The sequence below is a fragment of the Macrotis lagotis genome, chromosome 7 (assembly GCF_037893015.1).
Source record: "Macrotis lagotis isolate mMagLag1 chromosome 7, bilby.v1.9.chrom.fasta, whole genome shotgun sequence".
Lineage (NCBI taxonomy): Eukaryota > Metazoa > Chordata > Mammalia > Peramelemorphia > Peramelidae > Macrotis > Macrotis lagotis.
This window is the reverse complement of record NC_133664.1, coordinates 204237239-204252760: the sequence shown is the minus strand read 5'-3', so window position 1 is coordinate 204252760 and position 15522 is coordinate 204237239. Positions and strand designations below refer to the sequence as shown.

Here is a 15522-nt window from a genome sequence, read left to right as displayed (position 1 = left end):
TTTTTTTATTTTTTATTTTATTTTATTTTATTTTTTTAGGTTTTTTTGCAAGGCAAATGGAGTTAAGTGGCTTGCCCAAGGCCACACAGCTAGATAATTATTAAGTGTCTGAGACCAGATTTGAACCCAGGTACTCCTGACTCTAGGGCCAGTGCTTTATCCACTACACCACCTAGCTGCCCCACCACCACCATTGCAGTTCTAACATTGTTCTTCCTCAACTAATGATTCAAGCACTTCACTTAGTTCCATCCTGGGCTCTTGTGACAGTGCCTGCTCCTGCAGCTCGGAGCAGAAGTCAAGCCCGACAGAGCCTGAGTGGATTGAAGGGTTTTGATCCTGGTAGTAGCTGCTTAGTTGATCCCTGGAGTGAGTTGGAGACACTTGCTGCTGCTGCTGCTGCTGTTGTTGCAATAGAAGGCATCGGTAGTGTAGGGATGGCGCATGGTTCAGAGTTGCTTTGAAGGATTTGTAGTGGCCACACTTGAATTCCAATACCATCTTGGTGTAAGTGTTGAGAGTTGTGACGGCTGACATCATGCAACAGGTGAAAGAAACCCATGCCATGCTGAATGTAGAGGTACAAGAAGAGTTATACAAACCTAGCTTTTCTTCTCCCATGTGACTTAAGGTTGAGTCTATAAGAGTAAGAAGGCTTTCTCTTTTCTTGCATGTAATAATAGGGAGGTCTATTTTAGGAGTTTGGTGTGGAGAAAACTTCCTTTTCTCAGAACCAGTGAGGAAAAAGAGATGTATAATCTATGTCAGCATTTTGTGGATTAAACTATTGATATCTTGGAGATTCTTAGAACTTCGTGGAGCAATAAAATCAACCAAACTAGCTATGTGAAGATTTAATTATAGTTTCATAAATTGACTGTGTTGGCCAATATTGTAAAATTGTCCATGATGGTAGACACATAGTCTAGTGTGGTTTCTATGGGCATAGGTTTGAGTTATCACAGTTTTATCCACTTCCCTCATGTCTTTTAGTAACTGTTTTGACAAAAAAAAATCTAGTATATTCCCATATTCTGAATGCAAAGAAGTTTTTGTTTCTTCACCTAGGTCCCCAATACTTATGTTTTAGCATTATGCCTGAGGAATACTATCTTCTATGTCTTCGTCTTTCTGGAATGTATACAGCCTAAGAATCACTAGGTCTGAACTTTGGGAGACAAATTCTCCAATGAAAGGCAAATGTACATTCATTCAGAACTTCCTTCCCCCTTCCTCCATCCCCACCCCAATCTTTCTACAATTTTGAACAAACCAAGGACAGAAAGTTTTATGTTTGGGGAAGGAACAATAGGTGATTTTTTTTTTGCACTCTGCCTCCTACAAATTTCTTAGAAGGAGACTTCGTTTGCTCCTGCTGTCCACAATCATTATTCTATTTAGTTGACTTAGGAGGCTAATGACCAAAGTTGAGAAATGTCTCAATGCTGTGGATTATAAGAGAATGATGTGGACACCCAAGAGAATTTGGCAAAAGTAAGCATAATGTATACTTGGTGAATATTTCTCAAGAGGGAAATTCCAAGACTATGAGCTCTTGAATCTACTGTATAAAGTAGCAAGTGTCAGGAGCAGATCAGGTATCAGCAAATAAATATTTAATATACATAGAAAAACCAAAAAATCTCAAATACTCTTAATTTATAGGTTTATGATTTCCTTCTTAGCATGGAATTCTTTAAGGTCCAGCATCATATTTTTATAGTATTTATATGTATACACACACACAAAATTTGAAATATACTTGGAACTCAGAAGACATTTAATAAATGAAAATACTTTAGAAAGGGGATTCTTAATGATGATGACATCAGGGAGGTGATGCCATGATAAGCACATGAACTGGATTTGAGTGAGGGGTTGCTGTGCTAAGTTATCAGTCTCACTTTCTCCTCCAGGGCCACTTGGTCCAATGGTCAGATATGAATCAAGATGACTGAAGATGGCCCTGGATACAAGGCCGTCAGGATTGAGTGACTTGCCCTAGGCCCCAAAACTAGTAAGTGTCAAATTTCTGAGACTGAATTCGAACTCCTGTCCTCCTGACTCTAAGGTCAGTGCTCTATCCACTGTGCCACCTAGCTAGCTGCCCTAGGGCTTCTTAATCTAGTGTCCATTGACCTCATGGGATCTGTATATTGATTTTGGGGAATGTGTGAACTTGGGAAAAAATATTACATTTTTATTTTCACTAATCTAACTGAAATCCAACATTTTTTTTGTTATGAATGTATGCAACAAAAATCATTCTGAAAAGAGGTTTGGAGGTTTTGCCAAACTTACTAAAGGGGTTCATGACATGAAAAAAAGATAATGACCACTGCTTTATTGAATCTTAGTAATTAGATGAGGAAAGTAAAAAAATGTTCAGACATCTCGATGAGAAAAGTGAAATTATATTGAAGGAAGAGAAGATTGTAGTTTTCCCTTCCCTCAATTTTATGGGGGGGAGGATAATCTAAGATAAATGACATTTATCTCTTTTAAACTTGGACTGTAATTGTGAGGTAGTATGGAGTAAGTTGTAGGATTTTGTATGAAGAAATGAAAGTAGATGGCTTCCTACATGGGGAAGAATGAGCCAATCATAGGTCTAGGAATTAAATTCTACTTTCCTGGGCCCCAAATACCAAAGGATCATAGATTCAGAGCTAGAAGGGCTTAGAAGTTACCAAGTTCAACTCCTTTTTATAGCAAGGCCCAGAAAGGTGAAGTGAGTTGTCAAAAAAAAAAAGTCAGAGTCCATAAGCTGGGCTTTGCATTCAGATCTTTTGACCCCAAATCTAGTGTCTTTTCCATGGAATCATGGTATCTCCCACCAATAAAATGTTATCCACTCTCTTCCTCTCTGAACACTTAGAATTAGATGTATTTTTTCAAGTAAGTTAGACTGATTTCTATAATCCACACAAAAACACCAGTCTCAGTACCTTAGTCACAGTTATCATTTCTCATGGACTTGGACACAAAAATGGAGAAGCACCTGAATAGTGTTATAGTTGATATGGTTCTATGAAGCTGTGGAGGATTGTGCCATTATTAGTAGGACAACCGAACTGGGCAAAGTACTAGAAAGAAAAACTAGGGGAAGCACATCTGTACTTGCTAGTGGAGTGGTGAATTGAATGTTACTTAATTGGCCATTTTCATTTGATTACACTCCTTTTGGGGATTTAGTCTTGGCTCCAGTTCTCCAAATTTGACAGTGGCAGTAAATGAGGGCCAAGGAGTACTAGAAGAACATTTTACAACAGGTTTTTGGGCTGTTTAGGGCTGGCAGATTTGGACTAGAAAAAAACTAAAGAGGCCATGACTGAAGGTGGAATGGGGTGGGGTAACAAGAAACTTGGTGAACATACTAGAAGGCCCAGCCATAATCCCAAGTATGTGGCCTCCAGTCTTCTGGTCCCACATTGGCAGTTGCCTGGAAAACTTGGGTGTACATCATGTGTGCCACCATTCCCAAAAGGCCTACCAAGGGAATAAGAAAGCAGAATTTGTTACTTATTGTTTCACTTAAATTTTAGTAGCAAATCTTTCTTCTTTAAGGGAAATGCTCAAGGTCAAGGATCATAACTTTTTGGTCATTGGGGACTGGGTTAGGACAGAAGGTGAAAGATGACATTTGTCCTAATAAATTATGGAACAACTGCATCCCATAGAATTCAAAAATTCAAGTGGGCAAAAATTCAAGAAAGACAACATTCAGAGATTGTATAATGTTTATAAACTATTTGGACATACTACCTACCTAGAAGTTTAGGTCCAGAGTCTTTGGAAGTGTCTTTTTCATTGCTATATATTTAGCCCAGCAGTCCTATTTCCTTCCTTTTCCTTTTCTCCCTCCCAAGGGTTTTCCTACCAACTTTCTTCTTCAATTATTCTTTTTTTCCCTGGACCAATAATTCATATATCCTTCAATACATTTAATACATCCTTGAAAAGTTGTGGAAGCTTCAAATGCTATTTTACATATGCTAGAAAAACTTTAAATTCAAAGATGATAAATGAATCCCTATGAAAAGCAAAGACATTTTAGAAACTATTAATTAACTTAGTATCTCACGCATATGATGAAAAAGATATTGGAACTTTTAGGAGCTGATAAAGAATGAAGTGAGAAAAGTTGAGAAAACAATTTATACAATAATAACACTGTGAAAACAATTTTGATACACTTAAAAACTGATCAATGCAGTTATCAACTCTGATTCCAGAAGACTGATGATGAAGTATGTAATCTACCTCTTTAGAGAAAGTGATGAATACAAGGTACAGAAAGAGATTATTTTTTTGGCCATGGCCAGTTTGAGAATTCATTCTGCTCATCTATATATATTTGTTACAAGGGTTTTCTTTTTCTTTTTTAACAGTAGGGGAGGAGGGACAGCTAGGTGACATAGTGGATAAAGCAGTGGCCCTGGAGTCAGGTGTACCTGGGTTCAAATCCGGTCTCAGACACTTAATAATTACCTAGCTGTGTGGCCTTGGGCAAGCCACTTAACCCCATTTGCCTTGCAAAAACCTAAAAAAAAAATAGGGGAGGGCAAAGAGAATCGTTTTTGCTAATTGAAATAAATAAAGTTACTTAAAAACTATATTTGGGATAGTATCTGTGATTCATTTTCATCTCCCAACTAATACATTCTGGCACATTGATCACAAAACTAGGATTCATTAGGAGTCATTTCCAAATGGATGAATGTTCAAAAGTATGGACAAACAGTTCTTAATAGAATTGCAAATTATTAGTCACATTTTGAAATATTCCAAATCTCTCATAACAAGAGTCAAAACAGCTCATACCTTTTACCTTGTACCTAAAAACTTGGGGAAAATTACAAATGATGGGAATAGGCAATATTGGAGGGATTATGGAATGATACGTACAATACATTGTTGTAACTAAATCAACCTGGAAAGAAATTTGGAATTATGTTAAGAAAGTGATGGAAATTTTCATACCTTTGGCACTGAGTTCCCTCTGAAGGGGGCAAAGATAGTAGCAGTTTTATTAACACTAAAGAACGGGAAGCAAAGTCTATGTACACTGATGGTTTAACTTATTGTAATACATGCATACTCTCTTACTGAACCATAAGATGAATATGAAGAATAAAATAAATCCAAGAAAGAATTTTATGATCTGATGCAAAAGGAAGTAAGTAATACTTGGAAAACAATTTGAAAAAAAACACAAAAATTTAAAAAACTGTATGTTGTGTAATTATAATGATCACTCAGCCTCAGAAAAGAGAGGAGAGTTATCATTCTTGGTTAACTGCTTTTTTTCTTTAGCTTTATTCTTTGTTACAGCAGATGCTTCCTGGATAATGAAAGGAGGAAGAAATGTATTTGAAAATCAGTGGAAAAACAAAAGATACTAATAGAGAATTTTTAAAGGGCAAGTCATGCCAGACTAAAACAATTTTCATTTTTGTTATAATTGCTAGATAGATTTGGAAAGTTCTAGGAACATAGAACATAGTTCATCTGGCTTTTAATAAAACATTTGGTAAGAGCTCATGAATGTGGAAAAATAGTGAGAGATGTGCAAAACAGTAATACAGTTGGAGAGTTTTAGAACTTTTTGAATGGCAACACTCAAAAGTAGTTATCTACTTGGTAGGAAGTCTTTAGAGGAGTGCTACATAGATCTGATTTTGTCTCTATGTTGTTTAATATTTCTATTTATGCCTTGAATAAATACAAAGGTGGTATGGTTTTTCAGATTTGTAGGTATCAAAAAGCTATATGATTGGATGACCAAGCTGTGGTCTAAAGATGTCTTGACAGATGCAAATGTACGTATTTGAGCAATAAGATGAAATTTAATGTAAAATCTTACATTGGAGTTTTTAAAAATCAACTATACAACTATAAAATTTGAACAGTTCATCTAAATATATTTGGGGAGCTTGTGGACTATAGCTTCAATAGAAGAAAAAGATAATTTTTTTTTGGAGGGGAGGTCAGGACCTGTGATTTCATCAGTGAAGTAAATTCTATTGTTACAGATGGACCATTCTTTTGTAACTTTTTTTTTTAGTTTTTTTGCAAGGCAAATGGGGTTAAGTGGCTTTCCCAAGGCCACACAACTAGGTAATTATTAAGTATCTGAGCCTGAATTTAAACTCAGGTACTCCTGACTCTAGGGCTGGTGCTCTATCTATGATGCCACCAAGCCACTACTAATTCTTAATAATTTTAGAAAGGACATTGGTGAGTTGGAGAATGTCAAGAGGAGAGCAATCAGGATGGCAATGGACCTCACTATTATGCCACATAAAGATCACTTGATGGACAATGGTGAGGTTTAGCCAGAAGACAAGAAGATTTATGAAAAACATGATAGCTATCTTGAAATATTTAAAGTATTGTCATGAAGAAGAGGAATTAGACTTGTATTGTATGGTCCCAGAGGGCAAGAGCAATGGGTAAAAGTTTGAAAGAACCAGAAAGTTAATAGGAGGGAAGGAACAGAAAAGATAGAAGGTAGCTATTTGTAACAAGCTCCACGTGTTTGTCTAGGTAGCTTAAAGGGAGGTCCTATTTTTCTGTCATTTTGTCTCCCTTACTAAGGCCTGATAATATTCTTTCCTAACCCAAGGGTAAGCAATAACTAGGGCAGTAATAAAGTCCCTCTAGAAACATTACATAAATAGATATATGCTTGCCTACTCACCCAAGAGGGAATATTATGGACATTGTTTTTGAACTTCAACCTCTTGTGTAGGAGAAAGGAATTAGCCAATCATAGAGAAATTTCTTGGGCAATGCCCTGAGACTAACCCCAAGTTCAAGAGTTAAAGGTATTGATTTCTGGAGAAAGAAGATTAGCCATGTGACTCTTGCAGAATGGGCAGAAAAGTTAAAGTTATACCTTGTCATCCTGAGATATTAGAGTCAGTTATTTGGGTAGTGTATATTTGAAAGAAGAGGTTAACTGTTCAATAACTTCGAAGTATGTTTGTTGTCTGGGGAGTTCAAACACAAGGGGAATAAGAGCCTAGGAGGAACTATAACTCCCTGAAAGAGGGCTAAGGATTTACCAGGATATTAGTGTGTTGCCTCACTGGCAACTGAGTAGTTTCTTCTGAGGAAAAAGATTGTGAATCTTTTACATATTTTCTTTATTTGTTTTGAGGACTCTAATGAGTACTTTGTGCTTCCTGTATTTTGGTGGTTTATAAACTGTCCTATATACAATATGCTTTCATTACTTGAATACTTGTAAAGGAGCAGGGGATCCCTTTTACTCAATTCTATGAAAAGCTAGTCACAACTCTGCTTGAAGATTTCCAGGAGTAAACTTTGGGTTTGGCCATAGTAAGCCAAAGACAAAATAACCGTTTTTTGTTAACCACTGAGATCATTACTGTTTCATGTGAATTCAGAACTTGAGGCACTTGAATTTGTATATTGTATAATTTTTGCATCTGTTTGGAATTGACTTTTCCTGTGTACTTGTTTTGCCCCAAATAGTGTAAGATTCTTTAAGGCAGGTATTGCTTTGTTTTTGTCTTTGTTGCTTTCTCTGGCATCCAACACAATGCTTTATACATAGTAGGCACTTAATAAATGCTACTGGGAGAATGGGTGAATGACTAATATGAATTTCCAGTTGATGTCTTCAAATAAAGGCCAAAGGATCACTTGTTGATAATGTAGAGAATTTAATAAGTGCATGGGTTGGACTGGGTGACCCTTGAGGTTCCACCCAACTCTGAGGGGTTTGTGATTCTATGCCCTCAAGAGAGATACTCATATGCTTTATTTTTCTTCCTCAAGTGATTCAGGGGAAGAGGAAGAGAATTTGAATGTAACAGACAGAATTTGGGTGGAGATGTAAATTGACTCTTGAGATGTAAATTGACTTGAAGAAGAGAATTATGATTGTATAAGAAATAATTGTAATCTTGGGTGGGAACCCACCCCATTCTTAAAGTACCAATTGTTTAATGTAAAATTTGTATCCTGATCTCCTTTACCCTCTACCTAATTCTGGGTCCAGTATAGGGGAAGGGAGTTCACCTTTTACCCTCTGGATGAGAGGCAAGACATAAAAACTTGAGCTGGACTCCAGTTTGGGCCACTCAGTCTTCTCTGACCATGATCCCAGTCAAGGCTGCTTGCTCCGTCCACTGTGCCACCTGGTCACACCTACTATATTATTATCATTATTTTTAATTTTAATTTTTTTCTCCCCTTTATTGCTCATGAGGGTCTATATTTTTTAGGGGGAGGGGGTATTATGTTTACTCTTAAACAAGTATATTTTAGTAATGCATGCAAAAAGCATCATTTGTACAAAATAAGAATAAATAAATTAAAAAAAAGAAAAAAAGAGATCCTTACCTGACAAGACTGAAGACATAGCGGCAAAAGCATTAAGCTTAAGTCCACAGCCAGGGTTCCCAGGGAAGAACACTTCCAGTAGCATTAGGAAGAGGCTGATGGATAGCAGACTTATGTAGACAATCTCTGACCCCAGGGATAACCAAAGTATTCCTGCCAGAAACCAGAGAAAGAAGGCATCCCTATTATGTCAGAATAAAGCAGTAACCCAAAATGCTAATGGGGAAAAAATAGGATGTACCTATAAGACTTAATATGAGGTAAAACAGAAGAGCAGAGGTGATACTGTATGCAAGCCAAGGGAATCAGGAAAGTCTGATCTCATTCCATGAGCAACTTCCCTTTCCTTGATACTCCCTTACAGGATAGCCTTGTCTATTCTGCACACAATGGGTATTTCATAAATGTTGATGACTAATTGAATTCATAAACTTCAAGAGAGGTTCCTAGAAAGTCATTTTTCCTCTTCTAATCATTTATAGATGGAACTTCCCATTTTGAGTCTCAGAGAAAATATCACCTCCCATGCCCTTCCCCTCTTCTCACTTTGCTTCTTTACTAAATGGCTACAATAATGGCATCATTGGGTGAGGATGGTGGGGAGAGTATACAGTCTATTGATTTAATGATAACAACAACAACTTGTTCAGCTTTAATCGTGTCTAACTCTTTGTGACTCCATATGGGGTTTTCTTGGAAAAGATCCTGAAGTGGTTTTCTATTTTCTTCTCCAGCTCATTAACTGATGAGAAACGTGAGGGAAACAGGGTAAAAGGACTTGCCTAAGGTCACGTGGCTAGTAAATGTTTAAGGTTAGATTTGAATTCAGGTCTTCTTGATTCCAGACCTGGTACTCTAACCATTGTGCCACTTAGCTGCCCCAACAGCAGCAATAACTAACATTTAATTTCAAGCACTTTAAGATTAACAAATTGGCTTACATACAAATGTAAATATAAATAAATACATATTCATCTGAAAGAAGAAAAGTGAAAGTGGTTAAGCCATGTTTTTCACAAAGCCTAAAAAGTGAATAGATCCAACTCATAATTTAAGGTTGCAAGAGGTTTTTTGAGACAGCTGGGTAGTGCCCTGAAGGCGGGAAGACCCAAGTTCAAATCCAGGCTCAGATTACTTGGACAAGTATTTGAACCTTAGACAAATCACTTAACTCCTGCCTGCCTCAATTTTCTCAGCTATACATGGGAATTTTAATAGTATCTACTTCCCAGAATTGTTTTGAGGATCAAATGACATAATATTTGTAAAACATTTGCAATAGTATTGGGTTATATAAATATTGTTACTATCTTATTATGATTATTTATACACATGTTAATTTTATTTTGCAAATTGTTAAGAGCTAAAAAGGATCTCTGAGGCCATCTGGTCAAATTTGTACATGATCAATAATCTTTTTAGGTCTAAGACCTCCAGCCGGGGGGAAATATACCTTTTGAGACATTCCATTCTGGTTTTGGATAACTATAATTGATAGAGCATGAGAACACTAAAATTTTTTATTCCAAATATACTTGGGATTCTGGGTGGACTTTATTGTTGGGCATCATGCTTTTATCACCTCTTTGGATTTATTCTCTTCCCTCTGTAGCTCAAATCTTTCCTGCTAGATAACTTCTATGAAGCTTGTTTTTACTTGGGTCAGAAGAAAACAAAACAAAACATCCTAACAACCACCCACTTCACAAGTATTGGAATCAAGGGGTCATATGGGAAAAGATAAGAAGATTTTATATTTTTGTGGAATGATAGCTTCATGTCAACAGTGATCTGAAAGTCAAGAAAGACATTGCAATCTTAGGCATGTGCCCAGATTAAATTATGTCTGGAGCATTGCCTTCAATTCTGTTTAGTACATTTTAGGAAGAACATAAAATGATAAACCAGAGAGTGAACCAGGATGGTGAAAGGTTTGGAGTTTTTTCTGGATAAGGGTCAGTTGAAGGAGCCAAGGATATTTAGCTTGAGAAGAGATTTAGAAAGAGGGGAAAGGAACAAAATGGGAAGGAAATGTGCAGGACATTTATTAAGTGCCTTCCCTGATCCAGGCCCTGTTCTAATCACTTTACAAATATTAATCTATTTAATGGAGACATGAGTGCTATCTTTAAATATTTTAAAGACTTGTTACACTTAATGCTTTAGAACCTGATCCTTCCTTGAATTAAAATTATGAGTAGTAGAGCTGCCATATAATTCATTTCTGTGAATAGGGGAACTATAACAAAGCAGGCTAGGGAATGACCGAGATTTAGTACAGAGAGAGGGAGATGAAGGTCTGAACTCTTAGATAGCTAGAGTTTTGAACAAAGGCTATGTGCTCTAAGATGGGGTAGGACAGAGAATTTCAAAATTTTGATTATTACTAACCACCAAAGTAGAGTTTATCTTCCAAGGCTAAGATAATGGTGTTTAAATAGCTATGGAAATCTGATGAAGGGGATGGGTACATGGGTACATTTGAGTTACAGTTAAACCTACTTTTGTTTTTGAATTGAGTAGGTCAGGTAGAAGAAGGGAGTTGTGATCTGTACCCGAGGCAATAGTAAGACATGACATGGGAAGAGGGACCATACCCCTCAGTTACAAAACCAGAGCAAGTCTCCCACTTTGCTTTTGCTTTAACTTTTATTCTTAGACCTTTAGACTTTGCCAGAAATGACTAGTTATAAGATAAAAAAGAACTGCTTCCTTTTGGTTAATGGCCACTGTCATATATAAAAAAGCCCTCTGAGCCTCCCTAAAAGATTCCCTGCCTTCAATCTCAACCATAGGTGCAAGTGGAGAGTTGTGTGACTTGTGCATCATTCTACCCTTAGGTTGCTCATAGTACACAGCAGAGTCTAGGTTGGGTCTGAGAGAGGGAAGTTAATTATCAGTCACATGAAACAAGACCATGGCCAACATTTGGATCATTCAGCTTTCAAGTATCCTTTTTGGGTCCTGAATCATCTGAAACTTGGCTGGCCAATTAATCAATGAGCCAACCAGTCTCAATGAAAGGTTTGGGGTTTAAAAATTTCACAATGGTAGCTGTTGGCATGACTCAAATGTGACAGTAGAAAGAATGTTGGGCTGAAATTCTTGTGTAAACCATCTTTAATTAACTGATTGGCCTTGGTCAAATTATTTCACCAGCTTAGATCTGAAATTTCTCATTTACAAAAAGAGAAGATTGAGTCAGATAATTTCTAAGGTCTCTCTTAGCTGTAAAATGTGAAGTTTCTGGGAATTGCACCATACAATTCAATTCAATAAATATTTATTAAGTACCTACCATGTATTAAACACTATACTAAACAGGACAAACAGTACCAACACTGTACTAAGAGAAGGCAAAAAACAGTTCTTGCCCCCAAGGAGCTTACAGTCAAATCAGGGAGACTATATTCTAACGAATATATACAAGGTAGGCTATATATATATATAGGATAAATAAGAAATGATTAAGGGAAGGCCCTGGAATTAAGAGATATTAGGGAAGGTTTCCTATAGAAAATAAGACTTTAATTGAATCTTAAAGGAAGCCAGATGCCCAAGATCTACTTTGATCTGGGTAACCAAATGTTAAAAAAGAAAAAAAAATTCTCAGCCTTAGCTTGAAAAATCAAGCCAGCACTGCAGATAAGGTCAGCTTCTCTTCCCCTTCAATTGTTCCCAAGAAAAGACATGTAACAAAGAGGAGGCTGAGATCCTTGTGGTTGGGTTATCTCTGGCAGCTTGGAAAGGCACCCGGAATTTTTTTTTTTTAATTTTTCAAGGCAATGGGGTTAAGTGGCTTGCCCAAGGCCACACAGCTAGGTAATTATTAAGTGTCTGAGGTCAGATCTGAACTCAGGTACTCCTGACTTCAGGGCTGGTGCTCCAATCACTATGCAACCCAAATGCCCTAAAAGAATTTTTAATCAAGAAACCTCCCTTTTCAACAGCCTCAATGAGCTCTCTCTCTTCTTCCATACTTATTTTCTCTTCCTGCTACCTAAATTTGCCATATCCAACATGGCCAAGTACCAAGAGTCTATTCCTTTTACCTCTCCCACTTGCATTGACTCATTCTATATAAAGGCATCGAGAGATGACAGTATTCCTAATATTTAATGAATAATTTAAAAGGAAGGTGTTGATCTTTTAATCTCTCACTCATCTCACTGTTATATACATTCAAGAAATGAGTTTCATCTAGATTCATGTCTTAAGCCAAAAGGAATTTTAGATACTCTTGTAAGGGGTAGGATAACAGGATGGGACATATTTCCTTGCCCTTCACATCATACCAGCAGACAACACATTCTGCCCTCTAAAAGGAACACAGCTTTATGCACCATATTTCAAAAAAATATCATGATGTGTTCATACCTCTTTCTATTGGTGGTGTGAGTTCAATGAAACTGCGGCATTTCTCCCCTGAAATAAAGATAATAAATGCACACAGAAGCAGGTAGATGGCATTATGGGGAGTTAGAAGATGCCACACTTCTTTTATTCATCAATTTTCCTATCACCTAAGCTACCTTATTTCCAGGCAGTTGCCTTAAAGATAGAGAGGACAAAATTAATTTATTAACATCATCATAATTATTATTGATATAGCAGAGATTAGATTTTAACCCACTCCATGCAGCATATTTGGGAATGGGCCTGAGGAATGGGGTGGGCATCCATATTTGGAGTTGAACCTACTCCTCTGCCATATATTGAGACTAGAATGGATTTTAAAGGTGAACTACAATAACTTTTTATTTTATAGATGGAGAAACTGTGGCCTAGGGAGATCAATTGATTAAATTATTAAGTACCTACCGTGTACTAAACACTTAACTAAACAGGACAAACAGTACCAAACACTGTACTAAAAGAAGGCAAAAAAAAAAGTTCTTGCCCTCAAGGAGCTTACAGTTAAATCAGAGAGTAAGGAGGCAGGTACACAACCCAGTTTCTTATTTCCCATTGCATGGTTCTTTTCACTATATAGTGCTGCCCTCTCTTTTTCCTTACTACTTTTATTCTAATAAAACAGAGCTTCTTTACTTGGGGTCTATAAACTTGCCATGTCTATCTATCTATCTATCTATCTATCTATCTATCTATCTATCTATCTATCAAACATCTACACACACAGATGTTGGATATTGAACTTACTTGCAAAGTGACTTGAGATGTTAGGGATGGAGATGTTGGGTACTGAACTTACTTGCAAAGTAACTTGAGGTATTAGGGATAGAGATGTTACCTGGGTTTTCCATGTTTTCTTCACAAGAGAGCCACATACCAGTGTGGAAATAGCGAAAGGAGAAGCGGTCATCTCCTGTCTCCCAACTGTAGTTTACCACCTCCTGGCTTGATCCATTGCTGCTGCCTCCATCCAAGGGCACTGGAATGCCAATGCACTTGGTGGCCATACTCTTCCCACACAAAGGCTTGGGCACTTTCTGTGTGCCTACACACCAGTAGCTGCTAAGGAAAGATGTGGTAGAAAGGCAGAGTGCCAGCATGTTGAGGATGAATGCTACAATAGTATGGTGGTGGAGGGCCAAGAACTTCAAGAAATTCATCTGCAACAGATAGGCATTTTTAAGTGAGAGAGCAGGACACATCCTTTCAGATCTGGCTAATTTCCCCTCTATTCCTTGAATTCAAATCACATTTCTGAATTTACTGGAAGCCCATGATAAAATCTTTTCTCCATGCTTTTATGAAAGTTCTATTATACTCAGCATATCCAAAGAGGCACTTATTATTTTCCCTTTCAATCTGTCATCTCTTCTCCTAACTTCTATGTTTCTATTGAGGGTATAACCATTTCTCCTAGTGCTAAATTTTCAACTCACAGTAGAAATTTTCCCTGTCTTTTTATGCTCACTTATTCTCTACATCTAATTTGATACCAAGACTTATTGATTCTGTCTCTATCTCTCATATTTGACCTTTTATCTCCACATACAGAGTCAACCATCATCTTTCATTTGGATAATACAATACTTTTTTTTTTAGGTTTTTGCAAGGCAAATGGGGTTAAGTGGCTTGCCCAAGGCCACACAGCTAGGTAATTATTAAGTGACTGAGGTGGAATTTGAACTCAGGTACTCCTGACTCCAGGGCCAGTGCTGTATCCACTACACCACTTAGCCTCCCCAATACAATAGTTTCTTAACTGATCTCCCTGCATCCAGTCTCTTCTTTTTCCTACTATTTTTCTATCCAACTACACTTGATATTCTTAAAGCATAGGTATACCTATATCACTCTCCTGCCCAAGAAACTGAATTGGATTTTCATTTCCTAGGCTTAGATAAGATATGAATTCCTGGTTAAAATCTCTATTTCCAGGATAATTACTCATTACTCTTTTTCACATTCTCTATTTTAAGCAAATTAAGTCTTCTTGTTATTTTTTGTATATATTCTTCCATTTTTTTTTTATCTCCATGCCTCTGCATGGATTGTCCTCCATGTCTGGAATGTTCGCCGTCTTTTCTTCCACTCCTAAGAACACCAAGAAACTCAGCTGAAATGCTACCTTTTCCAGGAAACTTTTCTTAATTCTTCCAGTTCTCAGAGCTACTCCTGATTCTGAAATTACTATGTTCAACTTAAAACTATTTTGGGGGACATGATGCTGATGGAATGGAGAGGTCACGTAGGATTTCTATGTCTTTTTTTTTCATAGGAGGGTCACATGTTTAGCACAGTCCTCATGCATAGTATGTAGTATGTACTTAAATCCTAATTGACTATTGACTGACTGAAATGTTGTCAAGGAAATAGTGAAAGAAAAGTGGTCATCCCTTATCTCCTAGCTAAAATTTATCACCTCCTGGAACTTCCTATTTATTTATCTAGGTATGTATTATTCTCCACAAAGTCCTATTTCAATGCTACTTATTGTGTGGAAGTGAGTTCTTAAAGGTCATGTTGGCTGAGTATGGAGAGGTTCATCACCAGTAGACTAGTCATTTGGAGATTAATTATTTGGCCATGGCAAGCTCTGATGCAAAGAAAAATGAAAATATTTAGTGATTTTTCAGTGTTGGATGGCAGAATGGCTACTTTGATTTAATCATCTGTTTATGCAATAGTGGCTAGAAAAGGAAATAGAGAGTGCTAAGTTTTTAGGCCATGTTTGTT

The 15522-nt window shown here is 37.0% G+C and overlaps 1 protein-coding gene across 1 annotated transcript; it reads right to left on the bottom strand.

Moving 5' to 3' along the window:
• Positions 1-201: 201 nt before the first annotated feature.
• On the bottom strand, positions 202-13991 carry GSG1 (germ cell associated 1). Its single transcript, XM_074195319.1, has 5 exons — positions 13628-13991; positions 12754-12801; positions 8377-8529; positions 3378-3489; positions 202-568 (listed from the first exon to the last, which is right to left on the bottom strand). The coding sequence occupies exons 1-5, from the start codon at positions 13989-13991 to the stop codon at positions 202-204; spliced, it is 1044 nt and encodes a 347-aa protein (XP_074051420.1).
• Between the last annotated feature and the right edge of the window lie 1531 nt (positions 13992-15522).